The sequence below is a fragment of the Brachyhypopomus gauderio genome, unplaced genomic scaffold, assembly GCF_052324685.1.
Source record: "Brachyhypopomus gauderio isolate BG-103 unplaced genomic scaffold, BGAUD_0.2 sc52, whole genome shotgun sequence".
NCBI lineage: Eukaryota > Metazoa > Chordata > Actinopteri > Gymnotiformes > Hypopomidae > Brachyhypopomus > Brachyhypopomus gauderio.
In genome coordinates, this window is record NW_027506877.1 from 2,288,841 (window position 1) to 2,311,917 (window position 23,077).

General features: G+C 40.3%; 2 protein-coding genes and 1 long non-coding RNA gene across 4 annotated transcripts; 2 read left to right on the forward strand and 1 right to left on the reverse strand.

Moving 5' to 3' along the window:
• The first annotated feature begins 1,276 nt into the window (after positions 1 to 1,276).
• Positions 1,277 to 5,480, forward strand: cited1 (Cbp/p300-interacting transactivator, with Glu/Asp-rich carboxy-terminal domain, 1). Of its 2 annotated transcripts, none has more exons than XM_076987523.1 (2): positions 1,277 to 1,559; positions 3,648 to 5,480. In XM_076987523.1, exon 2 carries the CDS (start codon positions 3,691 to 3,693, stop codon positions 4,126 to 4,128), a length of 438 nt encoding a protein of 145 aa, XP_076843638.1. In that variant the 5' UTR covers positions 1,277 to 1,559; positions 3,648 to 3,690; the 3' UTR covers positions 4,129 to 5,480. The 2 variants fall into 2 exon arrangements, with proteins under 2 accessions (XP_076843638.1, XP_076843637.1); XM_076987522.1 differs by lacking the exon at positions 1,277 to 1,559 and adding an exon at positions 2,596 to 2,891.
• Positions 5,481 to 5,556: 76 nt separating this feature from the next.
• On the reverse strand, positions 5,557 to 7,165 carry LOC143488660 (uncharacterized). Its single transcript, XR_013124483.1, has 3 exons — positions 7,040 to 7,165; positions 6,440 to 6,586; positions 5,557 to 6,058 (listed from the first exon to the last, which is right to left on the reverse strand). It is a non-coding gene; the product is annotated as an uncharacterized LOC143488660 (long non-coding RNA).
• On the forward strand, positions 6,413 to 11,720 carry rps4x (ribosomal protein S4 X-linked). Its single transcript, XM_076987519.1, has 7 exons — positions 6,413 to 6,560; positions 7,077 to 7,154; positions 7,251 to 7,431; positions 8,663 to 8,760; positions 10,512 to 10,683; positions 10,791 to 10,948; positions 11,551 to 11,720. The coding sequence occupies exons 1-7, from the start codon at positions 6,558 to 6,560 to the stop codon at positions 11,650 to 11,652; spliced, it is 792 nt and encodes a 263-aa protein (XP_076843634.1). The 5' UTR covers positions 6,413 to 6,557; the 3' UTR covers positions 11,653 to 11,720.
• Positions 11,721 to 23,077: the final 11,357 nt, after the last annotated feature.

The window sequence follows — 23,077 nt, forward strand, 5'->3', positions numbered from 1 at the left end:
CGTTCTTGTATTCTGCTATGCCAAGCACTTTGAATAGCACGTCCTGTGTTTTTACATACAAACGATCATTTAAAACCGTTTCCCTCATTTGCATAACATTCCCCAGAGGAGTAATGGAAATCCCTCCTGGTCTCCCCGTCCATCGTGGCCTCATCTACATGTGAACCATCTTGATGAATGACTCGGGTCCGTACACAAAGCGACAGATGCAGTCTTAACCGCTTCAAACGGAGCAGGACCCACGCGTGTGGCACCACCACCCCGAGCGCTCCACCTTATTCCATTGACAATATTGAGATGAATGACCTCAGTGTAAACCACACACGGGTTGACAAGCGAACAAATATGGTTCTGGTGCGTTTTTTAGTCAAAACTGGGTCAACGTTAGGGCGCCCTCGTTTCTACGTGTCAGTCATGTTTTCGTTTGGAATAATTTCATATTTAGCCTGGCTATTTGGTTCCTGTTTTGGGGGTTATATGTAATTATCAGCATCTGGTCTATACTAGATCATTATTATATGGTAGGGGTAGAACATGCAGGAGAACAGAAAACTGGGCGAGATTAAAGCACGTTGAAAAGGTGGAATAAGTGAAGTTATGCATATGTCTTAGGAAACGTTTTGCGATTGACTTTGCTTATGATTAACTTGAGACGGCCTAATCAATATGAATTGTTTGGAGAGCGGCGGTGATGCTCGGGAGCGTTTTGGTGCGTCTACGAATGATGATTATTGAGTGGGTTATTATTGGAGCCCTGATTGAAGTGTGCACTGTGTGAATAGCCAGCATCTGTCCACTTAGCTCGCTTTCACATCGGGCACAAAGAAAACGCGGAGAGGAACTCGCCAAGCGAGGAACTGGATCTTTAAGCAGATTATTAACTCGCTCGGAGTCTGAACGCGACAACATTCATCTGCTTCTTTTAATAAGAACTCATTCTTTAACACTGTTCATAAGTTAAATAAGTGTCACAAAGAAAATATGGCCTAAATCAGACCCACCAAAAGATATAACCAAGTTAAGATTATGACTTTAAGGAGTGTAACATGTTAATTTCCTCATAACATAAATTTGCATACTACAAATGTCTGTGGCACGTCTGGAAACGGGCTACAAAAGTAGTTTTGCCGCATTAAAAATAACTATTTGAAAAAAATTAGTAAAACTCCATAGTCGCTGCGCTGTCCAACGTGGTGTCGGTCCGGATCCTGAAGCAATCCGCTCCGCATTAATGCGGCGATCTCAGTCTAAACGCACTCAATCCCTTCTTGAAAGAGTGGAGTGTGTGTATTTAGGATAATGCTTTTGATTCAGTAACAGTTCTGTGAGGGAGCGCAGTCCTGACTGGGCAGTTACGCGCTCGAGGAACACACGGTGTTTGGGTTGTTTATATCATGCTTCGAATCTCACACAGGAACTTAAGACATTTTTCGCAATTTGTTTACTAGACTTTTGGCTTAACCCAGCAATTTAGTTTTACAGGCTGTAGGCTGCCTTGCACCGGCGTTATAGTGGATTAAGAAGCGCAGACTAGATACTACTGCCTTTCTCCATAAAAGGTAAGTTCTCACACTGTGGAAAAAAACAAGCAAGCTGTTGATCACCGTAATTATTTACTTATTCATTACTTTGCAGTTGGTCTTATTTACTTAAAGCAGGTAATATATTAGGATAATTAATTGAAAGAGAACGTATAAATATATTAAATGTTTTTCAAGTACCACCGCATTCCCACTGTGATTGTTAGAAACAGTTAATTCTGGAAATGACTAGTATTATCTGAAATAGGTATATATGTCTCCCCAATATTTACCTCTATACGTGTTGCAGAAATATGCACTGGACACAGTGTACATCAATGAGGTAGATACATTGATGTTTCAGCTAGCTTGTACATAATTAGCTGTGTAACGTGGACTACTAATGACTGGCTGATTCCCTGCATCTCATTGGCTATTTATAGCAGAGAGAACAGGCTGTAGTGGAACAGTTCTTAAAGCAGAATCTGTTATTTCTAACATTTCTGACAGTTGATGTATTTGTTAATATTGCCCATTAATATATACAAAATGGCTTGCAGATGTCTGCAACTGCTGTCTTTTTAAACTATTTGCACATATCTACATGTGCACAAGCTGAATAATAAAAATTCTAGCAAGAGGTCAACACTCATGAAAATATATAACGTTATATTATTTAAAGCTTCACGTCTGAGGCCTGAAGATGACTTCAAAACGCAAAGCCACCAACACACACACACACACACAAACTCACTTTTCTAGACCAGGCATCTATTTAGTTGACTCTAATTAAGTTGTAGGCCTAACCATGTTGTATGTAACTGCTTCCAGTCCATGAATAATGCACTCAGTACTCCAGCACAAAGAAGCTCAGCTGAATGCCCCACAGCTGTCAGCGGCAGGGCCGAGTGGATGAGATGAGCTGGTGTGTTTCTCCTTGCTGGAGGCCTGTTGCAGCTGCATACCAGCCCTTTGCAATTACGCATTTCCACTACACACAAGCTTAAAGGGGAACTGAGAGGAATGGGAAGAGAAGAGAAGAGAGGAGGGAGGGAGGGAGGGAGGAGCTCATGATTAAGCGTTTAAGTGCCTGCGAGGCCAACCTCATGACTGGCGCACTGTGGGAGTGCCTGTGCTGGGAGAAGGCAGAGGGTCATAGGACAGCACCACATGCCTTAAAGGCCACATCCAGGGAAGCTCGTCAATACCACCCTCTCTGAGGCATGTCTATCCCAGACTGCTGTGGTGTTGCATGACCAGGCTGTCCCTGGAACAGTTCAGCTCAGAGCTCACCGAATGGTCGTTTTTTTTTTTGCTCTATTCCATCTCTCGGCATGCCCGAACCAAGTTAAAACTGCCTACCTGTTACAGGTGCGTTGGGAGCTGGGTTGGAGTACAAATGTTGTCCATCTGGTGGCTGTCAGATTGGTGACCGTCTAAGACCTTCTTTTAAAATTTCAGCAAGGAAAATCAAACTCTCCCAGAACTACCAGCAGAGAATAATTAAATATAGGTGGACAATTTGTGACTCGTTACAATTTCCAAGCGATTTCCGATATGCGTTATAACTTAATTTCAACCTAATCCTCCCTTCAGCTCTCAGGTTTTAGAAGCAATTATAGGTTGTCCAGGAAGAATACACAGCAGCAGCTTAGCAATTACCACAGCTTGCTTGAGGGTTTTATCATTCTGGTGTTGAAGCTAGGAGATTTGTAATAAGGTAATTTAACGGAAGGCTTAGTTGCTTAGTCGTCCTAGTTTAGAAGGAAAAATAATGTATTAACAGGGGGTCAGTTTTTTGGTTGTATATTAAGTGTTGCCCAAACTCCATTCCGGAAGATCTTTTGCCCAGCAAGAGTTCAGGTCCAACCCTAATCCAACACACCTGACCTAGTTAATCATACAACTAAATATTAGAGCCAGGTGCTATTTGGGCTAAACTCTGCAGCAATGTAGATCTCCAGGTCCCATTGGATTAAGTCTAGATGTGAATTGATGGTCTTAAAAGGAATTCTCAACTGAAAAGCTGGCATTAGAACTAGGGTTAAAACGGGAGGGCTATGGGGACCGTCTCATAATTAAGCAGTCTAGTCCGCTGTTGCATTCAACCTCTGTTCTACTCCACAGGTGTGGCCAGGCTACCAGCCCACTGCTGCTCCTTACCTCCGGTATGAAGGACCGTGATTCTCTGACCCTCCTGCACTACCCCGGACCTGGCAACAGCGGCCCACAGTTTCCCCCTCCTAGCCTCCATTCGGCGTCTCCAGGCCTGAGCAAGCCCCAGCCCTTTTGTCTGCAGTCCAGCCAGCACCTCATCGCCTCTATGCAACTACAGAAGCTCAACAGCCACTACCAGAGCCTGGCCGGCTCCTCTGGGGTCGCGGGGGCACCGAACAGGGCATTTGGCGCCGCGTCGCTGAGTCCGGCACAGATCTCTACACCTGGGATGCCTCAGGGTGCTGGGATCATCGATTCAGATCCGGTTGACGAAGAGGTTCTGATGTCCCTGGTGGTGGAGCTGGGCCTGGACAGAGCTAACGAGCTCCCAGAACTTTGGCTGGGGCAGAACGAATTTGACTTCATATCGGACGTGCCCGCTGGGTGCTGACGCCCACGGGCCACCCAGACGTCTCTCCTCCACTGTCTCCCCACTGTGCTACAGGCTGCTGCTGAAGGCCTCGTACAGCTGTGACTATTATTATTTAGTTTTCCAGAAGTTTCCAAGTCTGATATCATGTATGTGTATAATGTAGGCCCTTGCTACTGAAAGTTTAAACTGCAGAGGTCTAACTGGCTACATATTCACAGTCGAAAGAGGGTCCTTGTTTGCTACAAGGATGCCGAACGACAAGTCAGGTTGTAGCAGAAGGCTTTGGCAGGGAAGCTCTCTTGAAATTAAAACTTGGAGCACTGTAGATCGTTATTCAAATGGAGGTATGGTCTGCTTTAATTCTCACCAAGCTCTCCTTCCAAAGTGGTGCAAGAATTTCTCTTGCAGCAGTCCCCAGACATGGAGTCCGGTCATAAGTTTCACACATGGCCTAGGCATCCAGAGTGAGCCATACCAAAAGTGTCTTATGGCCTTACTAAAGTGATATTTTTTTTCTTTTCTTCCTGGAACTCCAAGATGTCGAGCAGAACTTTGCCAAAAAACATGCCATCTTGGAAGATGTGCATGTGATCTTTTTTTTTTTTTTTTTTTTTGGGGACACAGATGGTCGTCTTTACCACCTGAGTACAAAATGCTAGTGAAGGAGCCAGTGGCTGACGTGACCTCAGGATGTAGTCTTTGCAGGACTGGTTTCACCCTGTCCCTCTGGCCATCTGTTGGTAGTCGGGCTGGATACTGTTCGGCCCTGTAACGGAAGCTGGTTCTGTGACAGGGCTACTCCTTACGAAAATGCACGTCATCGTAATCCTCCCTTACCCCAGGGGAACCTGAGCTGGAGGACCAGCTTTCCATGGTTAAATATATTAATGATAGCAGTGTTTTTTGGTCCAGTGGTTGCCTATGTGGTCATATAGCCTACATTGTCAGTCTAGAATGGTTGGGAACAGCATAATAAACTATATTTTGCAGATTATATAAAGCAATTAACTAAGAATAATAAGAATCCTAATAAAAAGCACTATTTGTACAAGTTTAATCAAGTCATATTTTGTCTTGTATAAGAATAGAACATGTTAGAAAGATCTCGGCAGATTCTTAGACTCTACTGTCCTATTCGCAGATGTTTTCTTTAGAATAGGCTAATGTGTACCTGTGTTAAGGTGTAAATTGATTCGAAGATGTATGTCTGTTTTGGTTAAACAGTTCTGAATGAATCATAAGTGGTGATATATTTTTTTGTTTATTTTTTAGCACTTTCTTTCCATCTCATATTTTTCTACAGAAGATCATTATTTTAAAATGTGTACTCTGCTGCTTTTCCTGAATATATTAAAGAGAGCAGAATCAAACTTTTGCTTAGCTCTGTCTATCTCTATTGCAATGTCTCATGCCTGACGTATAGTTTACAATTTAAAATGAAAGGGCCCTGGACGACAATAAATTATTTCTTGCAGTACAATCTCCATGTAATTTCAGTGATTTATAATTCAGTTTGATGGGCGCTTTAGAGCTTCACTTTAAACCTTGTACCGCCATCTAGTGATAATTGATGAACACTGCTAGTCGACATTTAGGCCCTTAGGCACAATGGAATTTGGGAAACATGACTTGTGCATCATTAAGTCACTGCTAAAGCTAGCCCGTCTGTATTTATAGGAGGAGAAATAAGAGCAGTAGTAAAAACCCTAAGATCACTCATCAAATTACATAAATTCTATAAGCATGTCTTACAACAAATGAAAAGGTTGTGAGGTTTCACGTGAAGTGTAAAGGACAAAACTGATGAAGTTATGAGTAAAGTGGAACAGGCACACATAGAGCACCTAGTGTGGGTCACAGTGTCCTCCCGTTTGGCAGCAGAACACGAGTGACTTGCTGGCTTTATCTTCTATAAACAGAGCCGCTCTGTTCTCCAGCCTGGTATTTCCTGATTGAGTCATTCATGAGGAAAGAAGTCGAAAAGATTGTCAACTAAACCTTAGTTAGCTTAATAAAAATGTTACGACACGACGTTCTTCTTAACGTAAAAATGTCATTTTAGTTGTTTATACTATATTCAACATTAAATTCAAACTCTGGTTATACACAATACCTTCACTTAAGACTTTTTGCATTTTGACTGTTACTATTAATCAAACGTTTTGTATTTTTAAAAAGAGTATTAAGATTAAATTGTGAATTATTGTTGATTCTTTGGTTAGATATTTTAAACATTGATAATGTAGACTGAAAACAGTTAACGTAATTTGATTAGGAGATGCATGGCCCGTTAAAAGTCAATGTTACAGGTGATTGCGGAGTCACCCACTAGAGGGCAGGCGTCCATATTGTCGCACGTGGAGCTCCCAGCGTCCCTCCTCGCGCGCGCCAGCCTCGCTTATCTTCCTTCCGCAGGAAGTAGCGAACCCTTTCCCGCAGACTCCAACATGGTGAGCAGGTTTCTTTCTTCGTTTCTCTTCAAAGTTATCCACAATCATCAGACGCAATACACATTAATAATCAGCCGATTTACTAGAACACCGTCATAAAACATTAAATATGTCGACACGTTCGTAAATTTGCGACAGCCGTCTCTCCTTTACTATTATAAACGTTTGTGGAAAATGATCGGGTTTGGTGTTGCGACCCTAGTAGCCTGTACGCTATTGCCACCATGTCTGACTAGCTGAATACTTGTGACTATTCATTTTTTTCTATCAAAGTTTGGCTTAACTCGAATTCGGGACGTAATATGTACTTTAAATGTTAATCAACCTCATCGGGAATGCCTTGGTCGATATCTTCGTGTCCACAAAACTCGTTAGCTGGCCAAGCATTAGTTTAGCTAACGTAACTAGCCACGTCGGTGGCTGCTTGAGTCTTTAACAGCGGTTATTTAACTGGGCGGCGGGCACGTTAACCACGTTACCGTGAAAAACTGAAGTCCTTGTGTTTCCCCCGTCTAGGCCAGAGGACCGAAGAAGCATCTGAAGCGCGTCGCAGCGCCCAAACACTGGATGCTTGACAAGCTCACCGGAGTGTTTGTGAGTATCGGCCTGTAAGGTCCCGAGTGACACGTTCCTGACGTTGGCATGGGAACGTGGCGCGAGCCTGACCCGGGGTGTGTCGCTGCCTTGCAGGCTCCTCGCCCCTCCACGGGTCCCCACAAGCTGAGGGAGTGCCTGCCCCTCATCATTTTCCTGAGGAACCGGCTCAAGTACGCCCTGACTGGAGATGAGGTCAAGAAGATCTGCATGCAGAGGTTCATCAAGATTGACGGCAAGGTCCGCACCGACATCACCTACCCTACTGGGTTCATGGGTAAGCGGTAGTACAACGTTTGACCTGTCGTTCGCTTGTGCACGGGAGAGTCTCTGTGCTTGAAGGCTCGCCTAACTTCTGACCTCTTTGAGCGTGTTTTATTAAAGTGCAAAATGGTAAACTCACTTCAGTGGTCCTGCTCTTGCGTGTTGACGCTTGACCCGTCCAGTGTGTGATGTGCAAATTGCTTATGTGGGCAGGCAAAGTGTTAAGTCCTGATTAGTTTCACCTCATGGTTTGGTGTGCTGTCATCAGTGATAATCGGTGAGACATGGAGACACATATGCACAAGGTTCTGTGTTCCCTGTTCCTTCACTCCTGTCATGCACACTAATATGGATCACTACACTGGGCAGTGGGTTCCAAGGGTTAGCTGTGTGTTCATTGTCTGGAACTCTGTATACTACAGTTTGCCCTTTGCAGTTGATAATCTGGGTAAATGCTAGTGTTAAACATTTAGAATTTTACATGCTATTGTAAACATAATATTTAAAAGAGAGAATAGCCAATGTAGAGAAGTTAGAACCTGCATTATACAGCAGTGTGATGGTTCGACACACTGGTCCAGTGTTTTAGAGGTTTGGGGAGTGTAATGAACAGTTTTAGAGTAAACGCAATGAAGTGTCGCACTTATGTTGACAGCACTCATCCTTAAATTTGTCACATCAATGCTTGTGTGCTCTAGTGGCATTTATATATGCTGAGTTTTGTAATCGGTTCACAAATTTTACTCTTGACACCTTCAAGCTGTTAAACCATTTGCAGTACATGCTAAAAGTATCTGTAATTGGTCAGTGTCTGTAATGCTGTTCTCTAGCATACCCATGTTTGAGAATATGTCTCCTTTAGTGTGCTGTAGCAGGAGCAAGCTTGCATGGTCCTCTGGAGATAAAATGCGTAAACCGACGCTGCTGCTTTGACAGCAGAATCTGTTTTGAAATGGCTTGTTTGTAACAGTCTTAACTGCACAGTTTGTAGCAGATGGATGGGCGGGTAGCTGTAAGTACAGAACACTCCCATCCGCGAGTTCGCATGGAAAATCATGCACCCAGTGTGGGGTTAGAATGTATTGCCAAGAGGATATTAAATCACTGTGATTCATCTCCGAGACCTCGGGAGCCTGCAGGGTGTGAGGTAGAGACTTATGAGATGTACGGCTCAAGACCTTACGGCCTTGGGCCTCTGGGAGACTTGAGAGGCTTCATATTGCTAATTGTGCGTTTTGTGGCAGATGTGATCAGCATTGAGAAGACTGGAGAGAACTTTCGCCTCATCTATGACGTGAAGGGACGCTTCACCGTCCACCGCATCACCAATGAGGAGGCCAAGGTGAGCCGCCGTTCTGCTCACACCAGCGTCTGTTCAGTGTGTGTGTTTGGAAGATGAGGTGTGGGACGGAGTTTTTGTTTTTTTTTTTAAGCTTTTCCGTGATTGTTGATGGCTTCATATTTTTCCTCTGCTAAAAATGTACAGTAATTACCATAAGGCCCGGAATTGCCAAACTTGGCAGCATGTGTGAAATTAAGGCTATTAAAACAGGCCTTCATTGGCATGATGGTGGTGCTCTATCTTCTAAAGAGTATGTCATAGAATCAGTTATTCTTTAATCATGATCTTTGGCTTCTGCTGAATTCTTATCCTCATGAATATTTGTCATGATGGGCTTTTTACGAATTTGCATAAGAGCCTACTTTTGTGAACTGGTCCCATTTTCCACCCAGTCACTACGACTGTAGTGTCAATATAAGCTGAATCGTAATTATGCAAAACATTTAGAAACAGTATGGCCAACATATGTAATTTCTTCATGAGAGTTTTACATAAATAGCTAAAATGCATTGATATGACTAATGAAACTTCAAAAGAATTTTTAGATATGATTTTCTAAGGCAGCCTGTTGATTTTACCTTGATTGTGCAACAAAAAAGCCTGACATGTCAGTGCCCCAACATCCCATCAAGGTGTAATTGGGGTGTGACATCTGATGAGGGAACTTGAGGATGAACTGATGGGATCAACATTGGCCAGTTTTCACCAGGCATTTGACAGCTTAATATTGACCAGTCCTGAAAAATTGTTGCTATGTATACTATGGGTTCTGTACGACATTGTGAAATGTTAAAACATTTGGTAGCTAAGGGGGTTTTCATGAAAATCAAGTGTATCTCCTACATATTTTACCTTGTTGAAAAAATGTGGGGTATTGCAATATTTTTACATTTGTCGTCACAAGTCAAGTTTCTGGAGTGTTTTTAAAGCGCTTTTCAAATTGGTCCCAGGGTGTTAGTTCAATCACCTAACAATAAATATAGTCTAAAACTAATTATCCAAAAATGTTGAGACTTTTGGCCCCTATGTGGCTGCAAAATATGAATCAAATGAGTACCAGAAATATTTTATGAATCATATGGCTGAAACATTTTGAGATTTTATTTTTTAAATATTTAACCAGATTAGACAGATCTATCCAGACATACATACGTTAGGAACAGTAAGTCAGATCAGTATAAAATGTAGGCACATGGCACAACACAGATGCTTCTCACTTTTGACCCTGATTGGCCTGCACAGGGCACTGTAGCATTCTTAACACTGTACTGCTTTGACTTTTGTTCAAAGGTCAGTACATGCACTGAGTTGATTTTTCAAGACTCCCATCAAATTCCAGTGCAAATGGGAAAATGTTGCATATTAACAAGATGGCACATTGTTTCTTGTGTCCAAATGTATTGAAGAAATGCATGTTATTCTCATGCTTGTGAAGTAAGACCATGATTCTCGTCACTAAAACCAAAGAATTGATATTGCATTTAACAACGGTGAATGTGTATTCACATGAAGCTGTGAACTTGTTAAGTTATGAATAACCAGTCAGATATAGGTTTATACATGGGCCCAGGGACCAGTATGTTCTTAGACCCATAAGGGGTGCTTATGAGTAGGTATTCTTTTTACGCATAAAATGCACACACTCTAACTCAAGGTGTGGTTGATTAAACTGCCCAGTCTTAAATGACGTAGCTGGGAAGGTAATTGTAGAGGTGGTCTTTCTCATTCAATTGTACTGTTCTTGTGTACAGTATAAATTGTGCAAAGTGAGGAAAATCCTCATTGGCACAAAGGGAATCCCTCACCTGGTGACCCACGACGCTCGCACCATCCGCTACCCAGACCCGCTCATCAAGGCCAACGACACCATCCGCATTGACCTGGAGACTGGCAAAATCACAGACTTCATCAAATTTGATACTGGTCAGCAGGGCCAATATGTTTGGCACGTTTGTCGAAACCTTTATTACTCTTCCAGTTTTATAGCTCACCTGAACTACATGCGTGATTCGTCTTTGTTGCGTTTGTAGGTAACATGTGCATGGTGACTGGTGGTGCTAACTTGGGTCGTATTGGTGTGATCACCAATAGAGAAAGGCACCCTGGCTCCTTCGATGTGGTGCACGTGAAGGACAGCACCGGCAACAGCTTTGCCACCAGGCTCTCCAACATTTTTGTCATTGGCAAGGTGAGCCAACATACCGAAGCAGTATGTCTAGGTCAGGAGCTGCAGTTTAGTGACATCGTGAACCTGTTTCTCAGTTCAGTCTTGGGGATTCTCAGGTTGGTGTCTGTCTCCAACACACCTGAATTTGGCAAGCCAAAAATACAGTACTTTGTACAGACTTGCCATATAGTTGGGTAGAGTAAAAACATGGAATTTCTGCATGTCACTGAGAGCTGGGTTGACCAAACCCTGACCTAGACCAAACTCTTTCTTGACTGTGTAGGAGTCTCTAAAGTGAAATGGGACACTTGATGAATACTGCTTTTACACTGGTAGTTTGAGCATTCAAAATTGAATGATAAATTTAATCCTGGTTTAATTCACAATTGAGAACTCTGACTTAAACCAAAGTGATCCCAAACACAGAAGCGGCAGGTTCATTTCAGACCGAGTAACTTTTTGAACAAGATTTCTTGCTGTACCTAATAGGGACATTTCAAGAACTGTCCATAGTCCTATTGCGTATCGTTAATGCTTGCATTGAAAACATAGGTGACATTGATGTAACTTATTTGTTTTTGCTCTGAAGCATTGTGCTCATTTTTGGTTGTCATCCTAACCAGGGCAACAAGCCATGGGTGTCCCTCCCCCGTGGAAAGGGTATCCGCCTGACCATTGCCGAGGAGAGAGACAAGAGACTGGCAGCCAAGCAGGGCAGCACCTAAGTCTCCTCGACTGCCTCACCTCCCCGCACACACCTTGGTTTAGAATAAAAGTATCTTTACAACAAGAACTGAACAGTTGTGATTTGTTTTATTTGAACATTTTAAGTGCTTTGAATGTTCCATTAAAAATGGTGATGTAGGAACATGGGTCAAAAATTAAACAGTGTTTTTGTGTGAGCAGTGGAAGCAATAAGTGATGGTCATACCAATAGTGATGCATGAATATTTACTTCATTACAAATATGAAGTAGTAATACGCCTGCTGTGCAACAATTCAGCTCTACTGCTCCATAGTTCACTATGAGCAAACTTACGATGATGCTAAGCATAAGAACTGCAAGACCGGGCCACCTACAGGGTTCCCGTGAATCCTTAATCTTAAAATGTATTACAAGTCAATGTATGACTTGTATTGTCTTAATTTTTCTGTATGAAAAGTTCAGATGGTGAGTTTAATGCCTATGGGATAAGCAGTGGTAAAGCATCTAATAGTGTGTATTTGATCGAATAACTGTACAAAGGTGTGGAAAGAGCCCCCGCGCATAACCATTTTACGGTATGTTTGCGACAGATGCCTGATGTTAGGCGGCATGACATTTTGTGGTTGTCGGGGTGAGCGGTGATGCATGTAAGGATGGGAAAGTGCAAATTTAACAAAAATGGATGGAAGTGGATGTTTTTAGGATGTGGCTGGCACCAGCCGAAAAACAAAAATGAGGCAATGTGCAAATTCTTGAGTGAGATGGGTAAAACCTCCCCTCTAGATAACACTCATCTCTCACAGCAGTAGTCAAAACCATCACACTGAAGATATAAATATGTTCTTTACCAGGACAAATGCTAATCAAGGTACTGCATGCTAGCATAATGTGCCAAGGTATCTCACATGCCTTATCAGTCTATTTAAGAGAATTTTGTGTGTATGTGTGTACATATATAATGACATGGATGCAGACTGATGTCTGGCTGTAATGGCAGGTACCTGCATGTGGTGGGGTGCTGTCCCCCACCCTCCACAGCCTTACACACACACACCTGCCCTCCTCACTGCCTTTGGAGATCAGTGAGTCTGATCACGCTCAACCATGTGCAGTTGATTAACAAGTTTTATCTGCAGAAAACGGCGCAGCTAGGTGCGTTAGGTAAGGTGTGGGACACAACTAGATATGTTAATTATTAGTTTTAATGAAAAGCGTCACTGTTTTAGAATGGTGTGGAAGTAGCAGGGGGAAGGCTGTGGTGATTGTGGACATTTTAACACTGGGAGATGGTGAGAGGAATCTTGAAAGGGATCGTTTTCCCGCCTTTTTTTTCTCTTTGCAAAGCACCACTCACCCTGCTGGTGGGCTCTCACTAGGGGACCATACACACGCCACAGAGGGAATGCTGACCTCAGAACACAGAGAGTGTGTCTCTATGTCCACTGCCACTGCGAGGGCTTGTTTGCAAAGACAACAGTTTATGTTCCACAGCAAATAAAGCTCGAAAGAAGGAAACGGTGGACTCCTGTTCCTCTCCTGCGGCCATGACGGAATTTGTGGATTTATTCATTACAGTATGCAATCTCGTCTGGTGCCGTGGTTGCAAAAGCTAAGTGATTGTTGGAGCACACCGACTATGAGACAAAGGGAGAAACTGTTAGAGGCTGCATAAGCCCCCCCCCCAACAACCCCATATCTCATGATGACTGGACCTGAAGCCAGGGTTCAGAGTTCAGCTGGAGCAGTTAGTTAACGAATCCTCTGTGCATCGTTCTCCACGCCTTGGATGAAGACAAATGTATATCGGGTTTTCACGGTTCCTTCTGCGTGATTTACAGTATGATTGCACGGGCCTGCCTTTTCCTTACGTCCACATTAGTCCCGACGAGGGAGACGTGACCTCATGCCAGAGATGATATGTGGCATGAGGCCTCTGACATACATGGCAGATGTTTCTGTGTGCTGTTTTGTTGTCTCACCTCTCTCAACTTTTTGTTTCTTTTTTTGCTTCAGTTCCCCATCTTAGTCCATGACTCCGCCTCTCAACATGGTACCTTTTTATTTTTTTCATTTTATTTAATTTTTTTATTTTATTTATTTATCTTTCCAACTGTCTGTTTTCACACTTTTCCCCCCTACTCTGACCGCATAGTGTTTATACAGTTTCTATATATCTCTTATACATATATCTCATTTCTTTCTTAAACAGTTTATAAAATGTGCACACACACCCTGGTGGTGTTTCCGTGTCTCTGGACTGATGCTGGCATCATCTAAAAATCTCTGACAGATCTGACGCTTGTGCCTGTCTACTCACGTCCCCCATTGGCTGGCTTTGGCTATCGCCACGGTAATCAACATAGTTGCGGAATAGATATAACACCGTCTAACCGTCCGTTCACACGTCTGTCCGCCTCCCTCACCCAGATACTCCAATAGAACTCACTGGATCTAGGACATTGGGACTGGGCTGATTATAGGTATGATTATAAGGTATATAATAATAATCTTTTTTTTGTATAGCACCTTTCATACATACATGCAACTCAAAGTGCTTTACAGAATAAATAAAAAGAAACATTAAAAGGAAGCAAAGATAAGACAAAAAGAAAATGTTAAAAGAAATGTAAAGATAAAAAGGAAAAACATAATGCAATAAAATAAATATTAAAATAAAATATAACTAAATAAAGTAATGTGTAAAAGATGTGCCATCATCTTCATATATTTTCATGTGGTGTACTGTCCTTAGTGCATGATCATCACCTATGGTTTTCTGAGTATAACATCTTTGTGTTGTCATCCTGAGTCCATCGTTATGTTGTCCTGAGTCCATCATTGTGTGTGTCGCCCTGAGTCCATCATTTCATGTGTTGTTGTCCTTAATCCATTATTGTGTTGTCCTGAAGATGAGTACACTTAAAAACTGTTTTATTTGTTTTTATTGTCATATTCAGATTGAAGACGGAAGATTGCATTAGAAAAATGGTCTTTCAGAAAGAGAAAAAAAAATTAACACAACAAAAAAGCAAATCTTGAAATCTACATCTTAACAAAAAAGAACTTTTTTGGCGGCTTTAATTCAATACAGATACTTTTATATATCATGTGCTATCAAAAACCTCTTTAGAAGTGGTTTATAATATAAAATACTACATAGAATACTACATAAAATTTGTAGTATTTTAGATTTGGAGTTTTTTTTATATTTTAGTTGATCCTCTACAAAAGATAGGCAAAGATCTGTTGCAACTGGTCCAAAATTGTGTGTTTTTAAAGCAAAGTCAGAATCTGAGCCCAGCTCATGCAAGTTTTGTCTTAACCTCTGTATGGTTTTCCTATAGAGAAAGAAAAATAAAACTGAACTTTCTTAGTAGTCTGCTGGGAATAAAATGTGTTTATGTGTATGCTTAATATGGGGTTGATTTTATAAAGCTAAATGTATACTGTAGCTCAGTGTAAATTTGATAACGCATTCATTAAACACCTGTGTTAAACAAATCTTTGCACACATGCACAAATGAGAACTCATGTGGACTGCAGAGTTTGTGCTTGTATTTAGGTTGTCCAGAACTAAATGACTGGATAATGCTGTTAGGACACGTTAGGAGTATTTTTAAAAATATAACAAAATAAATTACAAAGAATCACTCTACCTTTAATGTTGAAACCTTAACCTAATGCATGAATGATTACCCTTGTAGTGTATTTCAGTTTACATTGTGACCTTTGCATCATCATGTGGTATGCCCTGAATGAGTTGGTCCTTGGGGATGTACTTGGTCAGGCTGGATCCATAACCCAGAGCAAGGTCCTGGACTTCTCCCTCTGTGAGAGCACTAAACATGCTCACCTGGGTCTTTGCCTTCTTTGGTTGGGCTAATAACTCTCTGGGAATGTCCTGTTTCCTAACCTGTTTAAAAATATAATTAAATATAAAAACCGTGTACTATGTTTTGTCAATGAAAATATTTGTATATTTGTACTCAAATTATGAAGAAACAGTAATCCTGATAAGGCTTCTCTATGTTTTCTCACATATTTACGGCTTTCACATCTTTTAATTTCTTCCTTATCAACACAGTAATGTTTTCCTGTTACTGTTAACATTGCAAAAACATTGTACACTTTTCCTTTGCTTTCTATCTCTCTTTTTCTGACTCCATTTTCCTTGTCCTATTGATTCTTCCTTCTTTTCATACCCCTCCAAGCCCATCCTTTACTAAAGCTTCAAGTAGATCCACAACATTTTCCTTTTTACCACAACTCATGCCATGCGTCTTCCCTAGTTTTTTTACATTCTTTGCACTCGATTATTTCATTCTCTTGATCTAAATTTACCTGTCTTGTCCTCTGATTTCTTCTGTTTGCCCTCTCTGTTGTCTGTTTCCTTTTTGACCTACTTTCCATTCACTTTCTCTTTAAATTGTATTACTGCTTCTGTTTTTTTCTTTTCATGGCTATATTGTCTTCCTTATTGTTTCTGACCTCTTCTGTTTTGTCATGATTTTTTTTTACCACTCATTGTTTTCAACTGTGAAATCATGAGATTCAAAGCGTTTATAAAGATAAGCAATTATGAAGATAAAAAAATGTTTAATTGCAATGTTACACTAAATGACAGAATGGAGATAGTACCTGCACAGACTTCACAGGAACTGAGAATATTCTCTTTGAGCTCTTTCCTTGCCATCTTTGCATCCTCAATAGTGAACCAGTGGCTTTTATCAATTATGTCTTTTGACATAATTGGGAGATCCTAGGTGAAAGTGACAATCATAATATGAAAAGGTCAGTTTATATATTAGATTAATAAATTTGACTTTTATAAATCAAAATTTCATTTCAAAATCAAATACATTTCTCAAGATACCTCCGTGAACCCCCTTGAAAACAAGATGACAAAAATGCCACATTCTGTTGATCCACTTTGCTGGGGAACAGTAACAGAAATAGCAGGAAGAGATTCAAAGGCTGCACTTAAAAATTTGTAAAAGAAAATAAATGATTTTTTATTAATTATATACATATATACTGTACTGTGCAAAATTGATAATACATAGAAACGTAAAATACAGAAAATATCCCCACAAAAAACATTAAAGCTGTCAAGCTATCAGCACTTAGTGTGACCTCCCTTGTCACTATGCATAAGTATAAGCATTTCACTTTTTGCTTTGTTTATTTGTTTTTTAGAGACTGTCAAAGTTTTCTGAAGTAATTATCTGGTTTATTATACCAGATTTTAAAGAATGCCAGGTTGCTACAATTACTACAGTGGGTCAAACTTTATACTGAAATTTATACAAATTTCATGAATGTTTTGGTTGTATTTTAATAAATAGTAAAGATAAATAATTCTATATTGACTTTATACCATTTCTAAAACAACAATGCACACTACTGTATATATTACAAAAGGATTCCAAAAAGAATTACAAAAATGATGGATAGAAAATGTGGAAAATTTTGTTTGAGTTACCATCTGATATTGCAAATGGTTTAATTGCCACCACATCTCAGTAAAGAATCCAGGATAAGGATACAGGGTCTCAGAAGACAAAAGTGGCACCATAATTAACGGTACATCTAAAATGTTGCTATCTATCGAGTAGGTGTTTAGTATAGCAAACATATTAAAATTGATTAAAAAAAACTGAATCATCATCTTGCCTTGCCTTGTTTTTTTGTATCAAGAGGGTTCAGCCCTGGAGAGCAAATAATCAGCTCCAGTGGTTTCTGTTAAAATGCCCCTAATTCAAAGTCAAAACAGAGGAGGAGATAAAATATTATTCAGACAAGAGCACCCAAACCTGAAGCAAGCACTCCACGATTAAATTAAAAACTAGGGTTAGTGTCTATTTCTACTAAATATTTTGATATAGCCTCACTGACTAAAATCCACTCCACTTGTAGTTTATGTGTAGCTGTTTTCCCAGAATAAACTCTGCCATGTGAACATGTACTTACTTACCCATTCACATATCGACACATGAAAAGATATTCCCGGCTGAAAATGATCTTGCTCATCAGTTGTTGGGCTGGATCAGGTCTGTTGGGGCAAGAAGCAGTGAAACTTTGCAAGTGCACCTATCCTCTAAGAGCAACTATATTAAAGCATGGCGTAATAAGAACCATCTTACCTACACTCCAGTTTGTTACCAAATAAAACAGGAAAGAAGTAAGTCTTTCTCTGTAATGTTGGACATACTGATGATAAAAATATTAAGGAAAGATAATTAAGTTCAATAAAATGTCAGGTCAGACTGTTGTAGTTAATGTAGTCGAGTAAGAGTGATTATTATTGGGACAAAGCATTTACAGATCTCAGGAACACCTATATGGAACCTTTAACATACTTCAGATATATTACTTACTAATTTGGTTATTTTGTAAATTTGACTCAAATTACATTAAACAAGCTTGTAAAATATGTTACTCAAAAATCTTTAATTCTAACTTGAATTCTAGTTCCAGAATGACATCATCAATCCATTGATTGTCATCGAGTGTAGCTAGGGAGGACAACATAATGATGGACTCGGAACAACAATACACATAATAATGGACTCGGGACAACAATGATGGACTCCTGAGTCCATCATTGTTGTCCCGAGTCGGGACAGATGCCTTACGTCGGGCGGCGTGACATTTCGCGGTTGTCGAGGTGAGTGGTGATGCATGTAAGGATGGGAAAGTGCAAATTTAATGACAAATGGATGGAATATGGAATTGCTTCGTTCATCAAGGAAGAGCTAGTGGAGGACAAGATCAACAATCAGCACCTCAGAAACATCTGGACCATGCTCCAGGAGGCTGACAAAGACGGAGGAGGAGGTCTGTGTCTTGTGACTTTGAAGCTCCTGGATCTGCAGGCTCATGCCACAATCATATGTCTAGACTGAAAGAGTTCCTGACGATGATTCTGCACTGGCATTGCAATTTAGTTTAAGACCCAGTCCAGTGTCTGAGAAACCTTCTCGGAGACGGAGTCTAGCACCTTCTCCTGTTTTCCCAAGCTTATTTAAACCATTTATTTATTGGTTTTACATGTATTGCTGAATTCCTTGTATGTATGTTGTCCTTGAATTGTGATCAGTAGTTTTCTCTGTCCACAGCGTTGGACATGGATGAGTTCAGGGATGGCATTAACAACAGGACAACACACACACGGCAGGGAACAACTCATACAGTACAACTACATAAACCGATAAGGGAAGACTCAAGCTACATAACACACATAACCAAATACATAACATAATAATACATAATAACATAATAAATACATGCACCAACATTACACATAAAAGGAACCAATACCGGAGCCGTAGGGGCTCATGGGAAGTAGCGCCGATGGACCGATGCTACAGTACTACATGTAATACAGATTTGCATGGCCTCACATGATCAGTTTTCAAATGGTAGCACTAAAGTAGTGAATGAATCATATAGCATGACAGTTGCAGTAAAAATACAAAACCTTTTATTTTTTATCTCTTTAATGTGATAAAAAGCTAATTATTTCGAATCATTCCGACCATATGTGTATTTGTATAATTATGTAAATTAATTTAAGCTGAAGGTGCTGGAAAATATTGAAAATGGCCCTTGAAAGTGATGTACAAGTGCTTGAATTCCACCTCGTAAAGGTGGATGAACCCTGCAAACACAGCTCTGAAGAGCGGAACGCGACCTCGACACGTCACAGTGGAGCCCCCGCGATTGCTACCCGTATTTTAGGTAGCAGACTATAAGCTGCTACTTATTCCCTCACGCTTTGAACCATGCGATTTATATTGAGGTACGGCTGTAGATGTTTCTTGACGTGTCGAGCATAAAGTTAATCAGGTGGTAGGACAAAGTTGTAAATCAAAGAAGAAAGCACATGCAAGCAGCAGGCACGATGGAGAGGTTTTTTCAAACAAACGTGTAGATACGTTGTTAGTTAGCATGGTTAATTAATATGGTCGGTTAGTACGGTTAATTAGTCTTGTGGTGTACCTGGTCTTTGGAGACGCTGACGATCTTGTTGTCTTGACCATTGACTGCTATGTAGATGAAAGCACTCAAATGGCCCTTCATCAGCGATGTGGCTGTGTAGGTAATGTATGGATCTGTGTAGTAATTAAGCATTTGCTGAAGCCCAATCGATTTTTAGATACTTTTTCCAACCACATACAGCTCCGCGGTGAGTTCCCCGTTTCCCTGGATGTGTGTTGTATGCGTGTTAGTGTCCCCCCTCCCTTAGAATCAGTGTGATTTTGCCGTTAGCGTATTGCTAATGAAATAGCATTGAGCTAACGTTGGTATCATGGCTCATTCTTGTCCTGACTCGACGCCGTTTCAATATTTATTACATTCATAAAGCAGCTCTCATATGCCTGTTTGGTGGTATTTTATGTTTACTTTTTGACATGCAAATAAAATGCACAATTACTTAATTATATTCTGTATATTTTGAATTTACTTCATAAAGCATAAAATGTATAGTTTAGGCAACTTGGATACTAATTAATAATAACAATAAACAATTGTAGCTGGAACTACATTAAATATTTTGTTGGACTCACTAGGTGTATTTGGTTAATATATAACATTTTGTTGGCTCAACTTATTTTCTTTAATTAGACTGAATTCTGTAGTTGTCAAATTGCAAAATTGCAATTTGCAGAGCTTAAATTAGACCAGGGGTGCCCACAAGTTTTCAGCTTGCGAGCTACTTATAAGATGACCAAGTCAGAAAGATCTACCGGGGGGTTGGGGGTTGTGGGGTGGCGAACGTAATTTGTTGAGCGGGGGGACGATGGGCGATTCATCTACTACTTTTTTATGTCACGCGATCTATGCACGTTCCTTCGCGATCGACCGACACTTCCTTCGCGATCGACGTAATGAGCACCCCTGAATTAGACCAACTAAAAAAATTAGGTGCAACGGGTCACTAAGATTTTTTTAGTTGGTGAGATTTGAAATTTTTTACAGTGTGTTTATAGTGCATGAACCTCATTCAAAGTATGTTTATTACCACAGAAAACTGATGACGGCCTACACATTGAGATGTTGATTAACAGATGTTGCATTTAGCACAGTTAGATGAGATTTGTTTTTGTAGTAAAATTTTGTTCCTCATCTGTCAGTAACTCCACCTTTTACCTCAATAAAGGAATCTTGTGTTTTGACTATTCTCCCGAGTTTAACATCTTGGGTAAGAGGCAGCAGTTCTAAGTGACTATGTCACTATCATTGGTGACGGTAACTGTTTTTTCAGATCACTGGCATTTGCAATTAGCCTGGGCCTGGACTGTTCACAAAGTACAAGGTTTTGTTGTGGAAAAAGCTGTTGTGTCGCTAAAAAAAGATATTTGCAGCAGGACAAACGTGGACTTGTAACATCTTTGGAAAGGCTTAAGATAAAAGATTTCAAAGAGAGTGCTATTTATGCAAAAGAAGACATTGAACAGTCTTTACAAAACATGCCTTTATTTATTGAACCAGTGACAGAGCTGCCACCTCCCTGTGGGTCATACAAGATTCTTCTGCACAGTATTGAAGGACTACATTGCCATGTGGAAGACCTGAGACATGATACGAGATACATGGAAGCTGACATTATTTGTATGATAGAAACTTGGTTACAACCAAATTATTGCAACATTGATATAGAATTGTCTGAACTTGTTTTTCATACAACACTAGTCACGTGATGTTTGCTAACTTGAAGGATCGACAACATGCTGGTGTTGGTGTGTATTATAAACATGCTCATTGTAGTATTGTTGATTTACCATGCATTAACATTGAATGCCTGCAGTTCATCCTACCTCACCTGAATACAGGTCTGTACAGACCTCATTCCTACCTACAGTCTGGTAATGTTTCAAAATAACCTTCTCCGAGGTTCACCTGGGGAGTAACACTGCAGTCGGAGCCTACAATACCAGTATCATCACTCCGACACGGAATGAAAACCTGGCGTTCATCACAAGACATTTACATTGACAATATCAACACCCAGAAATTTCATTCTAGTTACCTTATACTTAGCCTGATTGTGTGATTTGTTTGTAACTTGTGTATTCGTCTGTATAATTTGTTTTTGTGTAATTTGTGTGTTAACGGGCCGCCCAATGGAGGATGGGTTCCCTTTTGAGTCTTGGTCCTCCCAAGGTTTTCCTTGCCACTGTTGCCTTTGGCTTGCTCATTAGGGATTTGGACCCATAGTATTGTTAACCTTGTAAATCCTGTAAAGCGCTTTGTGACAACATGTGTTGTGAAAAGCGCTATACAAATATATTTGATTTGATTTGATACATTTGATTTCTCATATTGACCAGTTCCCAGGAAGAAAAGTGATCATGGGAGATTTCAATGAAAATCTTTTTGTAACAAGTACAGTCAGTAATACTATGCAACTCCATGGGTTTACTCAGGTTAGAGAACCAACAACCGAAAATGGCACTTTGATTGATCATGTATATATTAAAGATATTTCTGCAGACAATATCAGTGCCAACATATTATGCCAACATATTTCAGTTTTCATGAATGTGTTGTACTGAACTGTTTTCATTAATCTTCAATATCAGGTACTTAACGTTTACTGACAGTTTGCTGAAATTTTACTGACAGTTTGCTGAACTAAAACAGGTAGATAAGAGCAAGTATTTGTGGTGTAATATAATATAAAGTGAGTGAGTAAATGTAGGAATATGTATCAACCTATTTGAAAATGCCCAAGGCCCATAAGGCCAATATAAATGAGAATGAAAAAAATAATTATATTCATTGAACTGAATCAAATGTTGAGATTTAGCTTTCTGGCTTGGTGAATGTGCATGGGTGCTTGTGTGTGCATTGCATATATGTACATGACCATGTGTGTGCATGCACAAGTGTCCACATATGTCTATGTGCGTGTGTGTGTTTGAGTTATCAGGACCAGAGGCCTTAATGATTTTGAGCATGTAAGGTGAAATAAGCCTCTTCAGTGCAGATACTTAGTCCACATAGCCTGTCTAAAGCCTCCAGATGTCATGAGTGATCATAAGAAAACGTTATGAAAGATGTTTGTCAGGTATTGAAAACACTGATCTTTTGACCTTTAAACAGTGTGCTGTGTTTTGGAAGGGAGAAGTCTATAAACTATATGTGCATTTCAAATTCTGTTTTACAGTTCCATCTACTGGCCAAATAATTTGCCACTTTATGCATGAAAGTTTTGTATGTCTTGATAAATATATACAGTGTAGTAGGGGTGTGTTTAAAAAATTGATCTTTCGATTCAAATCGATCTTCATTTGAATGATTCAATATCGATTTATGAAACCTGAGATCGATCTTTAGAATTAGCCAATTTTCCCCGCATATGCGTACCATTTTAACGTATTGCGTTTTATCTCGCAAGACCATCCTTTTTTCTCGAGCACCGCCTCTTGGCTGGGGTG

Excerpts from the sequence above, each read along its gene's own strand:
- cited1 (XM_076987522.1), top strand. The coding sequence starts at position 2,773 with ATGACCAGGCTGTCCCTGGAACAGTTCAGCTCAGAGCTCACCGAATGG. Across the intron at positions 2,892-3,647 it reads AAACTGCCTACCTGTTACAG|GTGTGGCCAGGCTACCAGCC; the intron begins GTGCGTTGGGAG and ends TCTACTCCACAG.
- rps4x (XM_076987519.1), top strand. Across the intron at positions 7,155-7,250 it reads ACAAGCTCACCGGAGTGTTT|GCTCCTCGCCCCTCCACGGG; the intron begins GTGAGTATCGGC and ends GCTGCCTTGCAG. Across the intron at positions 10,949-11,550 it reads ACATTTTTGTCATTGGCAAG|GGCAACAAGCCATGGGTGTC; the intron begins GTGAGCCAACAT and ends CATCCTAACCAG.